Below are 22,734 nucleotides of genomic sequence, written 5' to 3'. Positions count from 1 at the left end.
TTACATGGGTAAAAACAAAAACACCACATGTCCTATTGTGGTCCCGGTCATGGACCGAAAGTGCCTATTAAAACCTATATGAGTGTGAAAAAGCACAACAAATACACGACTGTATGCGTATGCACTGTGATGCCAGGAAACAGTGGAATAAAAATGTTATATCAATTGCATTTTTTTTTTTTTGCGCAAGTGAAAAATGCAGTGAATCCGGATGCTACTAAGACGTAAAAAAACCCCCAAAACATTAATGCATACAGTAAAAACAGTGCGTTTTTCACAGATCAAATTTGCATATGATCCCCTTGAATGAGGCCTAAGGCCTCAGACACGGTGGCGTAGCAATAGGGGATCAAGGTTGCAATTGGGTCCCTAAGGCAGGGGGCCCAGAGGACCCCTCACTACAATGCCATCATGCTGCCAACAGCGCATCAAGAGGACAAAATCCATTGCTTTTTTACTGCTCAACGCAGAGAAGCAGCGTGCACAATCTGACTCCTCGCAGCGTCTCCTGCTCTTCCTCCCGTGTTTTCTCTCAGAGTAAATGAGAGGAGAAGATATTCGGAGAAGTCGGGGTATGCACGCTGCCATTGTGCCAAGTCACCGGGTGTTGAAATAAGGAAGTTTGTTCTCCTAATTAATTGGTGCAGTCAGTGCCTAGCACTGCTCCACAGGTCTATGAAAATAAAGGTGGGCGGCTGCGGACTCCACGGTCTACACACTGTAGTGGTAGTATTACTTTGGGCGTACCAAGAAGTTCAGGGGCACAAAAAGGGCACTATTACCCTGTAGGACCATCAAGGGGACTATTACTTTGAAAGTACACATAGGAAATAGTACTAAGGGGGAGGCATAAAGGAAGGCACTATTACTGTGGGACATTATTTTGTGGTGGCCACAACAAAAAAATGACTACTTTGCAGGGGCACTATTACTTTGCAGGGCACATACAGGGGTACTGTTGGTAGTAGTAGGATAGGGAGTTATGTGAAGCAATGTGAAGAAGTCTTTGTGGTTGTCTGGGCTGGATAAAGAAGAGAAATCAGATGACTCCATTCCGAGATGTACTAGATTTACTTTTCGCTGTGTAGAACTGGTATCCAATATTATTTGCTGACTGCATGTTATTCAGTGCTGTACCACCATAGCTGGAGAGGAGCTGTAGTATCTAAGCCTTGGTATGGATAAGCATCTTGGTATAAACATGTCTTACTGATATGTGCCTCTGATATTTTAAGATGCCAGCGATCCCCCTGGATGCCAGTGCTGTACTGATGGGTCACCTACCGAGTAATGCACTTGAAAGTTATGGGCAAGCCACTGCCAAGAGTCGTGAAGAGAAGCTGCATGGCGGGTGCCAAGCTGAGCTTTTGCACCAGGGCCTAAGAGCCTTTAACTATACTTCTGCTCATGCACAAGACTCAGCAGCTGGATGACGGCACTATAGCTTGTGCCAAACGAGAAATGTTTAAATGCTTCCAGGGGAGAATCGCTCTGTACATATGGCATCTGATGGAGCAAGCCACAACTTGTTTTCTATCAGAACTGACAGACAAATCTCCATATGAGTGAAGTCAGACACATGGGGAAGTATAGGAGAAGCCCCAGCACGCCTCTGTAGGTGCCCTAAGGGAGCGAAAAAGACAAAAATGTGGTAAGCCAGTACACAACCAAGTGCTCCACCGGTCATGTGCTGGCATAGTGCTGCCCCTTGCTGAACGGCAGGGGTACGATCTGAGGAAACATGGTCAATCCTGAGAATGAAGGGACTGTGGTATGTTCTCTGTAAAATGCCCCTCTCGTCCAGAAGCGGTGGGGAGATCACAGCCTGAGGGCTCTTACACACTTGCGGGTTTTTTTAACGCTGCGATAATCGCTGCGTTTTTTTAACCCGATTGTACATGGGACTTTCTAATGTTAAGTTTGTGCTTTGAGATTTTTGTGCGATGCGTTTTTAACATTAGAAAGTCCCATTGACAATCGCATGAAAAAAAATGCAGCGATAACACAGCGTTAAAAAACGTAAGTGGGTAAGAGCCCTTATTTAAGAAAATTGGGCTCAGTGGCAGAAATGGTCGTGGTTCGGACAGATCTGTCCCCTGGATCAGTTTAAGGCCTCTTTCACAGGAGCGTATAACGGCCAATATACGCTACGATCTGATGCATTGGATTCCGATGCATCAGATCACACGGCCATACTCCCGTGGAGTGAAAGTACCCAGCCGGGCCAATATAGTGCTGAACGCTTTCACGCTGGCCCGCAAAGATAGTCCTGAAACTTTCTTTTCGTCCAGAATATGTCAGCCGCTGACAGCGTCCGGAGAGGGGAGGTAGCTAGGCAACCTGACTGTTAACTCTCTCCCTCTTCTCTCCTACTCTCTCCTCCCCTCTGGCTGTTTGCTGTTGGAGGGAGCCGGGCGGGGGAGGAGCCAAGCCCCCTCCCATTGCTGGCTGTAGAGAAGGGGTGGGGAGGGGTTTAGCTCTGCCCCCTCCTAATGCAAACAGCCGGATGAGAGGAGAGAGGTGGTGAGCTGGCGAGGGGCAGGGAGGCCCAATGGCACTGCAGGCTCGGTGTGTATGCGCCAGGAGCCGTGCTGTCTGAACAGGCGCACAAACGTTGGATTTCTGTGCCTGTTCACGCGTTTTTACGGCGCCGATGGGTGCACGTAAAAAGGCCTACGGCCGTGTGAAGGAGTCCTAAGAAGAAGCGACACTAGTTTCAGTTTGGTTCTGTTTCAACTCCATTATGTTATCAGTTTCATAAAAAAAAAAAAAAATCAGATCAGTTAAACAGAAAGCAAAAGGCTGAAGTGAACAAGGCCATACGCCGATAAAGTGCCAGAAGCCAATTCTACATTGTTAAAATGTATCAAGTACCACCACAGCCATACAAACTGATAATGATGTTAATTAATTTTTTTAGTCTACTTATATGAGGAGGGGGAGGAACACTATGAGACACTGCTCGCCCCGCTGCTCGGTCCAAGGTCACTCAGCAAATATGTGTCCATCACCTCACTGTATAGTTTAACCCCCTAACAGTCAAGTGAGAATTGGAAAGACCCTCCCAAAAATGCCACTTTTTATTGTAAGTTTTGAAATTATGTCTGATGCAGAACTCCGTTGCCTTAAGTGCATTTTTAACCCCTTAGTGAAATAGCTAATTTTAACCTTAATGGGGTATTCCAGTTAGTAGAGGAAATTACAAGTTTTCACTCATGCACTGGATGGGTAAAAACTCATAGATGGGTGGGGTCTGACCGCTGGGACCCTCACGATCCCCAAAAAGGGGCACCCATACCCCCCTATTTCACAATGCAGGATGTCTTCTCTGTATTTCTGTAATCTAGCAATGAATGGTCGCGGCTTTATACATTTTATTGGGCAGACAGTTGTTTTTTTTCTTTCGTCTTTTCTTTATGCTGGATAAATGTAATATTTTATGGTAGGGGTTGTTGGAGATGTGGTGGTAGCAATTGTGTGGAGTTTTTTTAAAATACTTTTTATTTTTTCAATATTTAAAGCCTTGTGTAAAGGGAAATAAGTTTACTTTTTTCCTCAAAAAACATTTAGATGCCAGGGTCAGTAATCAGTGTAGAGGAGTGATTAGATGAGCAAGTTCTCATCATTTCACTTGTTTTCTGTGAAAAAGACCCCATATGTGACAATCAGGGAACAAATATGCAATTGATGGAGGATAATAAAATGAGCAAAAATTCATCTCACCCCTACTTACCCGTACTTACTTGCGCCCGGCGGCCACGGCTCTTTCATGTGCCGGCTGCCAGTGCATGCGCAGACCGGAGCCGGCGGCGGGTGAGTGACGTTTCTGTGCGGGGCTCTGCGAGCCCCGCACAGAAATAGGACATGCCGCGGTTTGTTTGCCGCGCGAGATTTCGCGTGGCCAAACTGTGGCCGTCTGCATAGGAGTGCGTATTGTAATGCAGTCCTATGCAGACTTTCAGTGGCGGAAATCCCGCGGCGGGATTTCCGCCTGTGTGCAGGCGGCCTTAAAGTAGAACAGGCTCTGTTCATTCGAATGTCCTTTTTCTGCAGAACAAACGTGGGCTTGTCCTAAACTGTAGGGGGTAGGGCTGTGGAGTTAGAAAAAAAAAGAAAAAAAAAAAATCAAAACTCCGACTAGGACTTCTTAATTTTCCCAGAATCCGACTCCTTCATATATAACTCATGTTTAAGTGATAAAGGTATTAGAATGTATGATGAAAAGCCTGATGTAACCAATCTATTTATTGGAATACAATTTCAGAACGCAAAACTTATTAAAAATATGCAACAAATTCTGCATTGAATTAATTATACCATACATCTATCCAATCTCCATCTATCCAATCTCCATCTATATGGTATAATCAATTCAAAGCAGAATTTGTTGCATAAGCAAGAGTCTACTGATTCAGACCCCATCAAAATGGGACTTTAACTCAGACTCTCCATAGCCCTGGAAGAGGGGGGAGGGGGGTTAATAAAATACGAGTGGACAAAACAGTCGTCAGCAGGTTTTGGGGACTAAGAGTATTCCATCTGAATATCGTTTCATGATATTTGGATGATTGTATGTCATGAACTGATGCCATGTACCCAGCGGGTGGTCTTCATTCTCCCTCACCTTTCTCTGATAGCGACATAATAACTTTATTAAGGCTAGCTCTGGTTTTCAAACTGTGAAAATGACAAGCTTGTACAATCTTGTTCCCTGAGATACAAGACTTTTCTGTGGAATGACGGGATATTTGAGGTCAATGCTATTTATGCTGCCCACGTTTTATTGGACAGATATCCATTAGTAATACAGACGAGGTCAGCCGGACTGCGGGCTTTAATTGTTACTGAAATGCTTTATTTAAAACACTGTAGCAATTATTTATCAATCTGCAGAATGATAATGGAAGGAATGTTCTAAGTATGGAAAGAACACAATAGATTAAAGTTTTGCAAAGTAGCAGCGATACATGTGCGGAAGTGTCTTTAACTTGTTTGGGGTTTACGGGAAAGGTAGCGGATGCGTTCAGTCGCCATTCAATTAGTCACTGTTTTCATCAGAGCAGAGAAGAATACGAGGTCATCAAAGCAAAAACCATTGGTATCAATTTTTAAAATATAGCGAGATCTTTGAGCATCGAGTATTCTAACGCAATAGATTACCAGAACAGCTCTTTAATTTCTGGAAACAATATGGTTTGAGTAAGAATAGGTCAACCTTCTTACGTTACCCAGAACAAGCTGGACGGCTTACATTATACTAGATCATGTCTGTTAAACTTATGTAAGTACTCTCATAAATCTTCGTATTTCCCTTTTTCACATGACCATCAGAGATTACGTTCAGAGTTGTTGGTGCAGATCCAGCCCAAAATACAGGACAAAACAGTGCAGCTATTCTGGCCACAAAAATTTTGGCCAACTTGCCCTTCATCGTCCATGAGGTCAGTTTGGGGCCGCTTGGATCTGGCAGTCCCAGTATTTTCATTGTTCAACATCAAGGACAGAGCTGAACAGTGGAAATAAAAATAAAAAGTTAATTTTATTTGTATAACTTATTCAGCAGCGCTGTCAAGTAATTTATTAACCCCCACCAAGCTGGGTACTCATTTACGAAAAAGACATGAGACTAAAATGAGACCAACAAAAAAAAAAAAAAAGCCACCAGTTCTAAAATAGAACACTAGTAAACGAGTCCATAAATAATGACAATGCTGCAGGACAAAACCCTACAAAGGTGCTCAGGCCTTAAAATCCTGGCCCTGGGTAGTCTATTACCGATGATCGTTGGAAGCTGCTCGGATCACTCGATTTTCCAATCGAATGTCGATTCCTGCTGAAAGTGGTCCACGGAAAACTTGTCACTTCATTTTTACACAAAGCATGAAAAGGGCTGGCGTCTCTAATAAAGTGGCCACTCTGTGTATTGCGAGCTTGCATGCTGTAAAAAGGTCGTAAAAAGCAGCAACTATAGTAGAAGTGTATGTTCACACATAGCGGAATATCCACACCAAAATCTGGATCAGGCCCAATGTCCTGGTGAAATGGTGTAATCTGCGGCGGATCCACAGGAAAAAATGCATCAACATCCGCACCAACGGAGGAGATCTGCAGGCCGTTTTGCTGTGGATTTTTGACTGCTGACATTCTGCACCATTTCCGCTACGTATGAACTCACCCCGGGGACATTTACCGGAAATTTAAATATGGCATAATACTAAATAATTAAAAATAATAATCTGAGTGCAAAAACAGACGGCCGTATGCACAAGTACGCACGCCGCTACAGAGCGCAGTTGCGAATAAACGGGGTTTTTATTTTTATTCTCTTGGACTTTTCAAACTCTGTACTACTGCGTGTGAGTTTGACAAAACAAGCGGGAAGATAGGTCCTGCCCTAAGCTTTCCGTGTGTTAATACTACTTGCGGGAAAGATAGGGCAAGTCCTAGGTTTTCTCACCCGTACTGTTAACGGGCGAGAATACCGCTAATGAAAAGACAACCAGTGAAATCAATGGTTTTTATTCGTCCCTCGGGAACACATTGCCCATTGTTCTCAATGGGACCTGAAAGACATCGCATGCACTCACTTGTGGTGCGATGTGCGTGTGAGTGCGATGTCTCCCATTGAAATCAATGGGAAGCACTTGCAATCCTCTACTGTGCATGAAACACGCGCCCGAGGGTCGGCATTTCATGCAAGAACGCCTCGCATCCAGGGGTAAAACGCACGTTGACAATCGCGCTATCGAGCCAGGTTTCTCACCCACGTGCCACCGCCTTACTCCGCTCAGACTTCAGGTGTTGATGTTCTTCCACAATTTCTCTCAATGTACTTTTTGATCAGGTCCCATTGAGATAATGCCAAAAGCAACATCAGCAACCGAAGGACCGTAAAAGGGAGAAGCGACGACACGAGTATCCTCAGGTGTGCGGCTTCGCTTTTTTTCTTTTCACCGCTGGTAGAAGGAAGCCGTGCCAAGTTGCACTTGGAATATAAAAGCGCAAGAAAATACAAAAAAAAAAAAAAAAAGCGAACATCAAATCTAATTTAGAAAAAAATAAGTAAAAAAGAAAGAAACATAAGGTTAATGATACATCCTTTAACAAAAATGGCAATTTCCTTTTCCTCATTAAAAACTGACACACGGCACTAACTGCAGAGATTATGTTGTGAAAACATGCTACATCGTATGGCAATGCTTGATCAAGATCTGCAGTCGGGAGGAGGGAAAAAAAAAAGAAAGTACTGTTTCATGATTAGAATAGCAAATACTGGAAGGAACCCAAATCCGTCATCTGGCAGCGGAGCAGCTGGTACAGCTTGGTAGTAATACCTTGGCATTTCCTATTAGCTCCAACTTGTAAAAATTGATTTTTCATCTGCCACATACAAGGGAGATGCTCTTCTGTTCTAACATATTTTAATATCTTTTCCTAAATAAAACATGTACAATTGCAGACAACGTGTCTGTCTGGTCTGCGAGCTGCCAGCATCATTAGTGTGGATGGATGCCGGGCGAGGAGGCATTCCAATCCCACCGCATACAGGCAACTTCATTTGCACATTTCTCTTTTCTGTCCCTCTGACTATTTGATGGCGCTCGTGGCGGGCGCGCAAAAATAAAAGGTCGCTCGTTGACAATCGATCAGGTGCCGTAATACTGTGGCCCTTTAATTGATTGTACCAACAGGTATGTGACAGCTGGGTTGGGGTTTTGGCTTCTCCAGAGAGGGGTTTATGGAGGCTTTTATGTTATCAGCAGTCAATGAACACACTTCCTATAGGAGGAGAATAAAACATTCAGCCCCTACTTAATCCCGAGGCATTAAGATTGGCGCAGATATTCCCAGCTCAGAGCAGGACATGCAGGGTAACTCCATACAGCGTTTATTCGCTGCCGGCTTTCCGTAGCAAATATGGATGAAATCCGCAGTCGTCAAATCCGCACTTAAGGGCTTTGGGTTTCTGCACATGGGTGAGATTTAGTGCCGGTAGTGATAATCAATGGTTCGTTATGTCCCGTTATGCGGCCGTGATTTCACTGGTTTTGTTTTCACTAGCAGTATTCTCGCCTGTTAATAGTACGCACAAGAAAAGATAGGACTGGCCCTAGGGCAGGACTTATCTTCCCGCACAGTTTGAACGGCCGAGAAGAAAAACAAAAAACACACAAAAAAATATAAATAAATAAATAAATAAATAAAAACCCACTCCAGCTTAGGGAAATAAAGTAATAACTGACATCGCGGCCATAGAGCCAAATATTTACATGCTGGGTGCGCCAAGTGCTTAGGCGGTTTGACACTCCAATTGGCTGAGTGGTCAGCCACAGAATCTGACCGAGCAGCCATGCATACTGTACACGCACGGCCGACCTCTCCACCAATCCCACCTAACACCTGATAGTGGTGGCTGCTGGCACCAGAAAACACTGCAGGAAGGAGACATTCTTCTACATTTCAAGAACAACTTGTCCAACTGCCAAATTGGAGAAGAATACAGAAGCAGTTTAACGCTGTAGGAAAGGTTTCCAATTTTTGAAAATGATGTTCTTTTAAAAGGGCCACTGTGGCAAAAACACATTTTTCCACCCCGTCTCCCTCACCTGATTGCCTGGACCTCTCCTATGTATATTGCAGTCACCTCCATGTAGTGCAGCCTCCTGTCTGATATTCATCAGGCACTATCTTGTTGTTGCTGAGATTTTTTTCCTGCGCACTCTCTCTATACTCTACTTATACTCCCATAATGCATCAACGCAGCATCACATGACCAGCTAGAGCCAATCCCATCTCTGCCTGCCTAAATAAACTACAGTCAGGAAGATGAGCTGTGATTTCCTTTATTGTAACTGTATGAAAAAAGCTGTGTGATCATCACCAGTAACTGTGATAAGAGTTCCTTTCCTCCCCATGAAAAGCTTGTGTGGTAGAGCCCAGGTAATATCACACAGGAATTAGGCTGATTGAGATCTTGAGAGAACGTAAAGCAAAGTAATTCTCAGGTGGCCAGAATGAGAATACTTGACCCATCTGAAGAGAAGGACTCCAGGAAGTTTCAAATAGAAAGGAGTAACTAACCAGGGTAATACTAGCTCATTTATATATACTGGGGGATAGAATAAATGAGGCCCTTTAATAGCAAAAGCCGTGATGATCAGAGATGGAAACATAATGAAAAAGACATTAAAGAACAGAAGAAAGGAATGCATGCTCATCACCACCATGGCGACTTGTACAGGTGAAGCCTATGGTTGCAATGCGCTTAGCCTATACAAGCCATGTAACTGCAAACCGCATTGTAAACAAACCGCTATGCGTGTAAATGCCATAAGGCTCCAACACCAAGTGTGGTACCAAATCCTACAATAGGTCTCTGCTTGAATCCCATTTTATGGTTTTTATATACAATGAATTTACATAGAAAACGGAGACCCTTTGTCAATATACTGCATTTACCTATCCAGCGTTGGCAGCCACAATGTTAAAAAAAAAAAAAAAAAAAATACATACCACACAGTATGCCTTTTTTTGCAGTGTCCCATAGTATAGAAAAATGCAGTCACTTTGACACTTCCAAGAATAAAAATTGCAACCCATATTTAAATAATCATTGAACCAGCAAAAAAATATAAAAAAAAGATGGGAAATTTCAGGTTTCGAGCCTGCAAAACTATAAATACAGCCCCCCCTGAGTGAACGGACCCTAAAGACAGTATGAATAATGCCTGCAGGGGCGTATAATAAATGGTGCAGAGGTATCAATTGCTATTGGGCCTTGGAGTCTTAGGGGGCCCAAAGGCCCCTATCCCATAAAAAGACGTGCGTATTATAACTGGTACATGGTAGAAAGGGGCCCGGTTACAGCTCTTGCATCAGGGCCCAAGAACTTTTAGTTGCGCCTCTGGATGCCTGTATTGATTCCATGTATCCTAAGGGTTCCATAAATAATAAATATGAGTATTGGAAGTCTCCACGTTCCCCATGACCATGGAGCAGTCACCATTGTGTTTGTAGCATTTAACACAGGGGACATTGACAACCCTTGCAATCTATTGTTTGCAGCAATCAGAGGGTTAATCAATGCCTTAAGTAAAGCAGCAGATGATAAATATTTCAGGCGCAGACATTCTTCTCGGGGTCTGAAGTGTCATAAGCAATCTCTCTCAGAAATCAATATTCACACAGCACATCCTGGGGGAGAAGGGAAGCAGACATGCAGCGAGAGTTAATGTGAGTTATCAAGCCCGTGTCTACCTTAATCCCGATTGCCGTTTTCTTGGCTTCTGCTTTTAGCTGTGTTGCTTTTAATACAGGCTTGTTTTTCTTGTAGTCTTGTCTTCCTAAAGTAGAAAGAGAATGAATAATTGATGACCAAATGTATACTCCTAATTATTTCAGCGTTATCGATTCGCATTTTTATTAAAATACACGGCAAACGCACGTGCGCGATAATGTCCTGCCGTAATAAACAGCGGCGTGCGAGGAGCAGCGGAGGGTTATGTACAGCGCTGCAAGCTGCAAGGAAACCTGCACAACACTCAGAAAAAGTCACATCCCGGCGCCTTCTATAGATTTCTGGAAATGGATAAAATGTAAAATGTTTGGGAACGCCAAAAAAAATAAGAGGGAAAGATTACAAGAATACGGCGACTTCCTGACAAAATTGGTTCTGTGTGATACGGCTGATCGACTCCATTGACTTTAATATAGTCAAGCTGCAATACTACGTAAGCCCATGAACACGAGGGGAGCCGTGGGAGAAAAGAGCCATAGCTTTCTCACGGGCGATTTTTTTTAGTTTTTTGTGAGCCAAAACCGGGAGTGGAGCGAACCGAGAGGAAGGAGAATGGAAGGATTTGCATTTCTTCCAGATTTTGGACCCACTCCTGGTTTTGGCTCACAAAGATCTGATGAAAACAATAGTCAGTGTGAAAGCGGCCTTATACAAACAGTTTAACCCTGTAGTGGCTGGCCGATTTTTCACATTAAAGACCCAGAAAGGTTTCCGTTTTTACATAGTTCCGTACTAAGAACCATAATATGTTTTTTTGGGGGGCTTGGAATAGCCGCCGTATGAGGTCTTGTTTTCTGTGCGATGAGTCGTTTCTTCTAAATAATGTATGGTTTAGCTATTTGGGGACGTATGAAAAAAAAAAAAAAACAGCAATTCCGACATTGTTTTTTTTTCTTAAGGGAGGAGAAGACGCCTGGGGAGGAATAGGGAAGTATTGATATTTTTTTTTCTAGTGACAAAACCACTTTAAGCCAGAGGGGTAAATATAAAAGATGTGAAAAACATAAAATGACTTGTACTACTTCCTGCTTTGGCTCAAAAAACTGTGCCAAACAACTCTAAGGGCTAATGCCCACGGCGGCAGGCTTTCCGCCACATGCAACGCGGTGGAAATCCGCGGCGTTTTGGCACAGTTATTAGGTTCCATTGAACCCAATAGCTGAATGTTCACACAACGGAATTCAGCTGCGTGAAATTACCCGCGGCATGTCCTATTTGCTGCGGGAATACGCGCGGACGGCTTCCATTGTAGTCAATGGAAGCCGCCCATTACTATACTTTTGCTGTAGCACAGCTGCCGGTGTGTCATGCACTGTACTGCACATGTGCCCCAGCGCGTCATGCAGGAGCTACGCAGCGGATCCAGAGGCGAGTAAGGGGTCTTGGGGGGGGGGGGGGGGCGCACTCTGCCGCGGTATTCCGCTTGCGGAGCCCGTCACGGCCGTGGGCATGAGCCCTAAAAGATAAAGATATGGAAATCGTCTTAAGGAAGGTTAAGTGTTTTTTTTATTCACTTTGCAAATAATATTTTTGAGGCTTTAATTCACATCAGTCAGAAAACCGAAGTTCTATTTATAATCAGGAATCCTCTGGCACCGGGCGCTCCGTGCAGAAAACAACTGGAAGCAGTTTGTGTCCCCGCTTGTCTTCTGCATCCTCCGCTGTATAACAGCCGACGCTCCGAGCTGGATGTAGAGGACAAGTGGGGACACCCCGCTTGTCTTCTGCATCGTCCGCTGGCAGCGCTGGGTGATCGCTCAACTTGCACTGTAAATGACACAACAATGATCGCTCTAAAGTCGCTGATCATCGTTGTGTCTAAATGGGCCTCTAGACACAAATAATAAATCATCAGCTACAGAAGTACTAGAATACGTCCATCACAGAGGCTTCACTGCAGCAGACTGGGCTATAGGCTTCTTTAACAACATCTCTTATTCACAATTTCATCGAAAACACAAATATTTATACAGAAATGTAGAAAAGTCCCATTTTTCTGTACAATTGCACCTGATAGGTCTGTGCGAGCCACCAAATGCTTCCAATCAATGCGGATTAGCAGGAATTAGTGCTCACATATGGGCCAGTAAAATATTACTCCTGCTACATTTCTGTTGAGAAGTTTTTGAGCTCCGATGGGGATAGAAAGTTAAGCAACGAACTCTAGAAATAAAAAAAGGGTAATAATTAGTCACTCAGGGAGCCGGTTACCGCCGAGCCCCATCTGCTCGCAGCCGACTGTTCCTACACGGAGCTCCGCAGAGAGGACAAACACAAACCATCATCCGGCTTCTCTCTGAGATCTCCCAATATTAGACAAATCTACGCAAACATGTGTTATATGAGGCGATATCGTACTCCTGCATGTCTTACATGTGACACGCCTTGTATGTGATTAACCTCTTAACACAACAGATTATTGAATTTCAGAATACAAATGCTTCTCTAATGCCCCCTTTACACGAGCCGATTCACGGCTGAATGAGCGAGTGATGTCACCGCTTACTCATTCGCAGTTCGCACTTGCGCAGAATGATTAGACTGGCAGATCACCGTTGAGAGTCGCTCAGTGCTTCACATTCGCTCTATTATCTATCTATCCATCCATATACACATACACACAGTACATTAGAGTTAAATGTATGTTAAAGGGGTTTTCAGGGAATAAGCAAAAATAAGTCATAGGCAGAAAAAGGCTTAAAACTGAAAAATAAGGCATACCCACCTATTTTGTGGCCCCCAGTTCAGTACAGGAGCCCCTTCTGATCCCTGAAGAAGCTAAATGCTATTCATTTTTCAGATGAGCGCTCAGCCAATCCCAGGCTTCATCGGTCACGTGCCGTTTGTGGCAGAATCCCCGCTGATTGGTCACATGCATAGTGAATGACAACCGCCTTAGCTTGTTTTGGGAGCGGAGCAGTAGAGACTCCTGCGCTGGACTGAGGAGGGGGGCCACACGAGGCACGAAGGGCTTATTTTTACGCCATTCTTCTAAATGTTTTGCTCTGGTTAATATGGTCAATGCTATACCAAATATTTATATGTTGCTTGTAGTCATATGAAATACTGCATATCCAATAAAGTCTATTTTATTCTTTAAAAAACAAAAACACAACACTATACAAGCCGTTGTAAAGTCACGCCTAAACATAACCTCTGAGGCGTTGTGGGAAGACAGCTTTATGACCCTTGTAAATGACGCTCAATATATAGCCAATATATTCCACTGGTCTGATCACTGGAAGCAAAGATTCAATGGGTGGAGTCAAAAATTTGTCTTTTTTTTGCTAAATTTTACTAGGCTTCTGAATGAAATTAGAACCAAACAGAAAAAAAATGTATATACAAAACATACGTAAGGGTGGCTTCACACGAGTGTGTTTTGGTGCGTACATAGGTGTACACCCCTGTACCTGCAAAAACACGCGTGTATGAAGGTCCGTACATTGCCTTCAATGGAGCCGTGGCTGCTGCCGGCGGCTCCATGGAAGACAATGGTCTGCTGGCTCCCCTGAATTGTTTTTCAGGGAAAAGATTTACATATAAGCCCTTCCCTGAAAAACAAGAGTTTAGTGTCGCTGAGTGACTGACAGCCGAGAGCTGCCTGTGATTGGCTGAGCACCTCAGCCAATCAGAATCAGCTCTTTAAGCAGGCGGAGATTTTAAATCCCCGCCTGCTGAAAGAACTGCTTTGAAGACCTGGGGACAGCGCAGAGAGGATGCGGTTGAGCCCCGGCAGCTGAAGAAAGAGGAGTATGATTTTTTTTAATATTTTTAACACCACTTTTTCTTGTTTTTCAGGGCAGGACTTATATTTAAAGCCCTTCCCTGAAAAACAATTACAGGATCCCGGTAGCTGGATCCCCTACCGCAGCTGTCATCTGTGACAGCTGTGGTAGGGAATTCTTTTATTCCCCGCAGGGATGAAGAATTCCTCTGCTGCATCTGTCACAGATGTGGCAGGTGCAGCAGGGAATTCTTTTTCCTCGCGGAGATGACGGAATCATTTTCCGCATGCGGCAGATGTGTTCTTCATCCCTGCGGGAACACTGCAGCGGCGGACAGGTAAGCATTTTTCTTTCCCTTAAAAACACTAAAACTTGTTTTTTCAGGGAAGAACTTATTAAAGCTCTTCCCTGAAAAACGATTCAGGATTCAGGGGTGCCGGCAGACCATTGTCTTCAATGGAGCCGCCGGCAGCAGCTGCGGCTCCATTGAAGACAATGCGTGCATTCCCAATTGTGCACGCATGTCCTATTTTTGCAGGCGCACATCTGTAAAGCACAGACATGTGCACACACCATAGGGAATGCATTGGGGCTAATAGATGCGTGTTTTTGTGTATGCACACACAAAATACACGCTCGTGTGAAGCCACCCTAAAAAGGTAATTTGTTTAGCAGATGTGGAAGTCATAATCTGACTTCCATATAAAATCCCAATGCATACAAATAATTAAGAAAAAAAAAACATAGAACATGTGCATCAGTCTTATTCAATAATTTCCTTGATATTTACTGTCAAAAAATATTGAGGGGAAAAAAAAACAAAAACAAAAAAACACCACAATAATGTGTATATATATGTGCGTAACAAAACCAAGACCTCTACACAGCAGATACAGGTTTCCGGCTGATTATTTTACAATCCTGCCCATGAAGCAGTCATCCCGATTTGTGATTCTCACTTGATGAGCTTATGAATAGATATTTTTTTATTCTTTTTTTTTTTCTTCATCTCGAATACAAATTGTGATTTGCCTGCAGTTTATGGGAATATTCCCTTCTTCTTCTTAAGTCTGTATAATAGTTGCAAATACTAATCAGGGTGAGACGAGTGCTTTTCTTGTGGGGTATTAATAATAACTCCTGGAACGGTTAACCCACAAGAGACCATTCAACATCAAGAACTTGCAATCTCGCTTAAAACGCTAAAGACTGGATCTTCAAAAGCACCTTGGTTTAATTAACATTTTTTCCAGACATAAAAAGTCTGAACATGGTAAATTAATTGGAAAGATAGCATATTGCTCTAATGTAGAAAACTTCAGGTACCTTCAGCGTGTACAGGACAGCGAAATCTCCAAGTTCATAAATATTCACACAGACTGTTCTGCTAACTAAGCCTTGTATTACAGAAGCCTACCGACCAACGGCATCTCTTCTAATGAAAGCCTACAGAACGTGACCGGCGGCTGATTTGTGAATATACTGGGTGTAAGAGTGCCCGTGCATGCCGTGATGATCCGCTGTAAGGGCATACATACCACGGAGGCAGAACTATGGCGCCTATGGAGAGAGGGAGCCAAGGGGTGTTTGGTTCCACCCAGAGTGCAGGACTCCCCTCCCCAGAGGAACCGAACTGCTCAAAAACAAGGGGGTTTGGAAAGGTCTTAAAGGCAACCTGTCACCTCTCTACAGGACCATAAACAAAGTTATGGTGGTGTTATGGTGAGGATGGGGAGCGGGGCGATGTATGCTATACTCAACCGCTCCCTAGTTCCAGTGCCGTCACCCACCAAATATTGAATGTTGCATGGAAATCTGACCCTTTTCAGATTGCCGTGAGCACGCTCTCCCATAGAAGTCTATGAGAAGGTGCACACACAGCAAGCTAAAAAGGAGTCAGCTTTTCAGACGGTGCAAAATTTTCGGCAGGTGGGTATAAAAAGAAAAAAAAAATACAGCCTGCCCTAACAGCACCATAACTTAGTTGATGGTGCTGTAGGGAAGTGACAGGATCCCTTTCAAGGTCATGGAGGAGGAGTGGGATGGAAAACAAACATCAGACCTCAAAATCCAGCACCTTAATAAAAGGCCCAATTTTATGTTTGCTATGGGGTGCCCCTCTTCTATGTACACCGTTGGCGGTGACCACATACATCTCACCGCTAATTGCCAGGCGGCACCTAGGCTCCTTGTTTCAATCGGCAAGTGCCATCCAGCAATTAGCGGTGATCTGTACGCAGTTGCAGGGCATAAACCGAAGTGTGTAAGAGTACCTTTATAGCAATCCTACAAAACAGTAATATTGTAATCAAGTTTAAGCAATTGCCACATGTGCCGATAACAGGTGAGCTTCTACATGACATTTGGCTAAGCAAACTGGATTAGTGGTCGTTTGCCAATATATCATTCGCAGGGGAAATTTCCATGCAAATTTGTCCGCAAATAGTTTAAGTAGGAACGAGTGTGACTTTACGTCAGATGACTTCTTATACTCACCTGGTCCGCGGCGTCCCGATGGTCTACGGCAAACTGTAGTGTCCTCCCCGTCTGACATCTCCGCTTCTTGCTTGTGACAGGGATTTGAATACCTTGCCTCCAGCAAAGCGAGTGCTGTGATTGGCTTATCGAGCGCCAGCCAATCACAGCCGGTACTCGATGAGCCAATCACAGACACTCAGTAAATGACATCACTAAATGGCTGTGATTGGCTGGCGCTTGATCTAATCACAAAGTTCGCTTCGCTGAAGGCGGGGTACTCAAAGCCCCGTCACCAGCCATAAGTTAAGAAGTCAGACAGGGACTGACACTGCAGTTTGCCGCAGGGCTGCCGAAGACCATCGCGAGGCATCAGGACGCACAGATTTTTTTTTTTAAGCAGGTTAGCTAGGTCTTATTTTCTGGGGAGGGCTTACATTTCATTTATCGGGGTAGGTCCTATTTTCGGGAAACCATAGTATATCTCCGTCACCTACCAACACTCTGGGCATTCCTCACGCCCCGTGAACTGTTGCTCGATAACTTCAACGAACATCCCTCACCACAAAGGCTTGAATTCTAGATAACAATGTAACCAAAACTATTTCCGAACTTCCGAGGCGCGCTGTGACAACACTGAGAAACTTCTTTAGAACCCTTCGCTAGCGCACCTTCTTTACAATTCACCGTTCTACTCCCACAAAGCATCATTGTAATCATCTAGGGATTAAGCCTTTCCAGTAACATACGGCAAAATCCTGAGCAACATCGTCAAAAGAGATAAATGTATTCTTGTTGTCGCACAGTCGTCTGTAACCTCTGCTTATTTAGACTAAATTGCGGCTATCTAATGGCTTCTAGCGCCGAGCCTCAGGATTTATCAGGCTCCACCAGAGGCTCGCTGCCTACTCACCATTTCTTCCCATTGCTGTCCAGATCTCATTATCATGTGAATATCTAGTTATTGTTTTATGAATGTTCATATTTCAAAGCTTTCCTCCCTGCTTTTCCTCGGCAGACTTTACAATATCCAACCTCATTATCATCAGGCGGCAGGGCCGCTTTCCGCCTGCATTTTTTGCTTTAAAAAATTAATGCATTGCTATTTTCTGAATACGGCTTAAGCTGCTTATGAGCACATTATGCTATCAAACAGACACATGCAGAAAGGCTTCCCAAACTGTTGTTCTTTCAATGAAAATACAGCTGGTTCCGCATGAAAGACGGGGCTTTTCACCTGCAAATGGGCTAGCTGCTATATTTATTTTTCCCCTTTCTGCTGGGCTTTTATGTGCCAGTAAATCTTTAATTTCCTTAAACTTTAAATGAAATGTGTGCAATTATAATTCTATGTGAAGAGAGTATGGAGGAGTTCATACAGATGTGTGTCAGGGGAAAAGAAGGCTTCAGCATCCATAGTCGCTCAAAAGAGGATCTGTGTAAAGTTGGGTGAGAACCCCCTATGGGCACTGCAGTAATTAGTGGTTGTCCCACAGTATCTAGACCGGTGGAAAGATATAAGAGTGGTTCAGCTGGTGAGAGTAACCAATCAGGATGCTACATTCATCTTCCAAAGGGTAAAAAGCAACAAGAAAAGCTGCGATGATTGGTTGTTATGGATTACCGTATACTAGAGTAGAAGCAGACTTTTCAGCATTTTTTTATGCTGCAAAAGCCCCCCTCGGCTTATACTCGAGTGATGGACTAGGTTAAAAAAAAAAAATTTTTTTAAATGCAATGCTCACCTCCCAGCCGGCGTCTGTGTCCCCGACGTGATGGTCTCCCTGGCGATGCGGCAAGGTGCTCTGTAATTCTCCCCGCTGTCATCTCTCCGCTCAGCTTTGAATTCCCCCGCCGTCAGCAAGTAAGCGCTGTGATTGGATCAAGCGCCAGCCAATCACAGCCATTCAGTGATGTCATTCATCGGGATGCATTAGGTGCCTCGGCTTATACCGGAGTAGCAGGACATTTTTCCTCTGCAGCGATTTCCTTTTATTTTAGGGAACATGCAACTTAAAGAGAACCCTTCACCTCCTAACCACACCAGAAACTACTGGAGCAGGCGAGTAAACTTTTTTTTTTTTTTTTTTTAACTTTACACCATGTTAGGCCTGTTAAAAATGTTTGAAGTCCTTTTTAATGTAATGTACAGCAGCTGTATGAGACCTTGTATTTTGTGAGATGAGTTGTAGTTTTTATAAGAACCATTTTGGGGTACATTTGATGTATTGAATAACTTATTAGGTAAAACCTGCAGTGTTGTCAATGCTTTCTGGGAATTATCTCTTACAGTGTTCACTGTGTGATCGCTGTATTCTACGGATTGTTAGGATTATGATGATACCAAATTTATACCATTTTTGTCAAGTTTCGCTACATTTGCACGAATAGGGCACTTTAAGGGATTTTTGCCAAATGATTTCAGTGTTGACAATTTCCAAGATCCACATCGTTTATTTTTCCAGGTGGACTTGTAGTTTTCATTGAAACCATTTGGGGGTACATGTGACTTTTTCAGTACTTTTCCTATTTTTGGGAGGGGAGATGAACAGAATATAGCTATTATGGCAATGTTTTTTTAGTTTTTCTTGTATAGCGTTTACGATTGATTTTAGAGTATTGGTCATTATGGATCCAGAGATAGCAATTATGCATACTTTATTCTTTTTAAATCAATCTTTGGTAATATGGTGTAGGACACAAAACAATGAGCAAATGCTTACTGTCTTACTAGAAAAAAAAAACAAAAAACGACCAACATCATTTAGCCAGAGAGCAATTAAGAGGGAGAAGGTAATAGCTTCCATGTTGCCCCTCTCCTTGGAAAGGAGACAGACAGATTGTTCTCGCTTTGTGGTCTTCTCCTTGCTGCTGGCCCCCTCTTTCCCCCTCCTCACACAGGCCGAAATGAAAACTGCAACTTTAGTACATGCAGCTCTCGCTTCAACCGGCTCTACTATCAGTTACAATGCGGTTGAAGCTGCAGGTTAAAGAATATTGGCTTTAAAAGGAGACCAGAAATGCATCTCTAGCTGCAATTTAACTAGAGCTACAGCCTTTATAAGAGCTACATAATGAACTTGGGCAAAACTAACAACTAATTTACTCCAAGTCAGAAAACAGCTTGGTCAAAACTATAAGAGGTTAAAAGGAGTTCCAAGAGTAAAAACAATCCAAAGAGAAAAAAAAAAAAACTTACTAACCTGCTAAACCCCCCACTGCTGCAACACCATAGTCCAGTGGTCTCTTACCGGTTATTGTTTACATAGGTGTAGTGATGACCTGAGCATCATAAATAGATTAAAAGGCTCATGGCCCTTTTACAGGGGACGACAGCCAGCTAAATGACTGCCCGAGCGCTGATGTCATCGCTAAAGTCATTAGCGCTCGTGCAGAGTGTTTAAACATACAGACTTTGTGGCTGGGTTCTTGCTGGCATTTCGTTCAGCGTTTCACCTTCTATGAGAAGACTTGCCTTGCGAACGAATAGTAAGCGATTTTTTTGCATTTACACTGCACGATTATCGCTCAAATTGAATGAATTTTGAGCACTAATTGTTACGTGTAAATTACTGTCTTTAACTAGATCTGTCAGAATGCTGATAGAAAATAGCAAACATTAACCCTTTCCAATCCACTGTCTGACGTCTAAAGACATTCTGATTGAAGGCTGTACAGCTCCGATGTTGGAAGACGTCCGGCAAGGTATTCTTACTGTAGATTACTGGCCGCTCTGTTGTCAGGGGCCTCTCCAGCATGTCACATACCACAGTACTGGCTCTAGCCAGCAGATGGCGCCATTATATAATGGCAGAGAGAGAAAGCCCCCTAGAAAACCCTGAATCCAAAATTGGATTGCAAAGGGTTAAAGATCCTCAGGACTCTACACTGCAAAAAGAACTGACAAGTACAAGATATAGATGTAAGGGGTAAGCATATATGTATAAATTATTTAAGTACAAGAGATGCAGCTATTTGATGGGATTAGGAGCTGTGTTTAGCGCTGTGCTCCAATTAAAAACAATGAAACGCTGTGTAAGAGTACTTGAGTGCCCACAAATGGACTAAAATTATTATTTATTTGTAGATACAGAAATGTGGATTTGTGTAAATGATACTGGATTACAGTAAATTACAATAATTGTGCGGCCCTGATAAGTGCCCGTTTTATTTTCCAATTTCTATCCATAAACAGACTAAAATGGCTCAAAAGCTTCAGTTGAAAGCCGAATGGTCATCAGGGAGGAGCTACTTTAAAGGGAATCTGTCCTGATGATATCCATAATATTAAGTTATTCTAGAATTTTACAGATTCTCTATCTTAAAGGGAATGTATCACCTATAAATTGTGTTAGTAATTAAAACCAAATAGTGAACCATATTGAATTTTCTAATCTGTTTTTATGTTCTAACTGCTTTTTATTCTGTTTTTGTACATTACTATGGAGGGGAGGGCGGTCATCATGCCTCAGCTGCAGTTAACAGTATTTAGATATGCTTTACATGAGAACTGGTGGGCTATAGACACAATGGGCAGAATGGGACTCATTGCCTTCTTTGGGAGAGTGTTGTGGGCATGCTCTTTAACCTATGCAGAGGTCAATGTGCAGGGAAGGGGAGGAGGTGAGCTGTGACTATTGTGAATAGAGGATCTTTTGTAATCTTTACATAGGCGATACCTCTGATTGTAATTCTGCCTGTGATGACTATGAGATGACTGCTGAAAAGTTTTCTCTAAAGAATAGGAAGCGTCAGACTATTATATTATTACGGTTAGTGGTCAAAGTGAAAATTGCAGGATTTTAGGCTTTTTTAAAAAATATAGATCATGACAATCAAAAATTCTTTAAAAAAAAAAAAAATTTCATATAAAGCATGTTTGATACAATTTTCTGATAGCACATTTTCTTCCAAATCCAATGTAAAATAAATTAGCATGGATACATTTGTATCCAATAAAGGGATTATTGCATTACACACAATAACGCTAATGTGGGAGCCTCAAAGACCGGGATGTCAGCTGCTTTATTATCCATTTATGTTATTTATGGGTTCACTTTGAAAATTGTCAAAGGGTTTTCCGGGTGCGGTGAACCTATGGGTATGCCTTCTGAAAATACAGATGGGTGTGTGGGGCCATCAAATTCTTCACCCCTCAGAATCTCCACCCAGGGAACCGAAACAAAGACAAAGCTCAGGCAGATATGGATATGGACACCTAGAGAAATACTGGAGCACAACCAGGTTCTTCTCACCAAGACTGGTACCATCTTTGTGTAGCTTTCATGGAGAGCACCGTTAAGTAGTGCCCGTCACACTGATATGTCTGCTGTGTGTATCTGTGCAGTAGTTTTGAAGAAACTTGCATTTAAGTAGTAGCAGCCAGACACAGAACTAGTCCTGCATATTCATGCGTGGCAGGCTGACCATACCCACCATGAGTGCAATGTGTGTGTTCGTTTTGCTCCCATAGGAATTAATGAGAAACTCTTAAACAGATTCACCCCACAAATGGTCCAAGACAGAAAGATCACAGCATGTCCTGTCTGTTCGAGAGAAAAATTGCCCATGTTAATAAACAAATTTAAATTAATGTGTTCTTTACAAGCGCGATATCTGACCATATTGTAATCAATCAGATATCACACGTGAAAGTTGCCTGTGTGAATGCACCCTAAATGCACTCTAAACCTAGCCACACCAGCGAGTGCGATATCGGGCCGTGAATCACAACCCCATATCGCGCTCCCCACAATGTGAAAGCCCCGCATCACTTCGGGGGTGAATAGAACCTCCGCCGCATCTGTCAAAGCCACGGCAGAGAGTCGTGTAGTTCTCCCATTGCTTTCAATGGGGCCGCTCCACAGCGGTAAAACCTTACGTGACTCACATGCGAGTCCAGCCTTAGTATGTGTCAACTGGAGTGTCAGTTAGTATAAATGGCTGGCATGAGCTGCAAAAGTAAGGAGCCAAACAGCCTACACAACAAACTCTGCAGAGATTAGTAAAGTGCTGCAGAATATGTTGGTGCTTTGATTGTTATTATTAGATTATATTATATTAATTTCCCACCACTTTCCCCCTCTGCAGGCTGTATCTCTAGTTTTAAGTTTTCTCTAAGGTGTTGAGTGCTGCCGCGTTGAAAAAACATGCTGGGGGGGGAAAATCACATTGGCAACTGTTTTTGGTTGCCAATTTTATTTGCCGCCTTAACAGATAGGGTCTTGTCTTATT

General features: G+C 43.2%; 1 protein-coding gene across 3 annotated transcripts in view; it reads right to left on the bottom strand.

Annotated features, from left to right (window-relative positions):
* The window catches only part of TRIQK (triple QxxK/R motif containing), an 82,378-nt gene that overhangs the window by 21,973 nt on the left and 37,671 nt on the right, over positions 1-22,734 (bottom strand). For all 3 annotated transcript variants that reach the window (XM_066579020.1, XM_066579021.1, XM_066579019.1), the window contains one exon: positions 10,258-10,343. In XM_066579020.1, coding sequence (XP_066435117.1) covers positions 10,258-10,343 — 86 coding nt within the window. The remainder of the gene's footprint in view (positions 1-10,257; positions 10,344-22,734) is intronic.

Source organism: Eleutherodactylus coqui, chromosome 9 (assembly GCF_035609145.1).
Source record: "Eleutherodactylus coqui strain aEleCoq1 chromosome 9, aEleCoq1.hap1, whole genome shotgun sequence".
NCBI lineage: Eukaryota > Metazoa > Chordata > Amphibia > Anura > Eleutherodactylidae > Eleutherodactylus > Eleutherodactylus coqui.
This window is presented reverse-complemented; position numbering and strand designations above follow the sequence as displayed.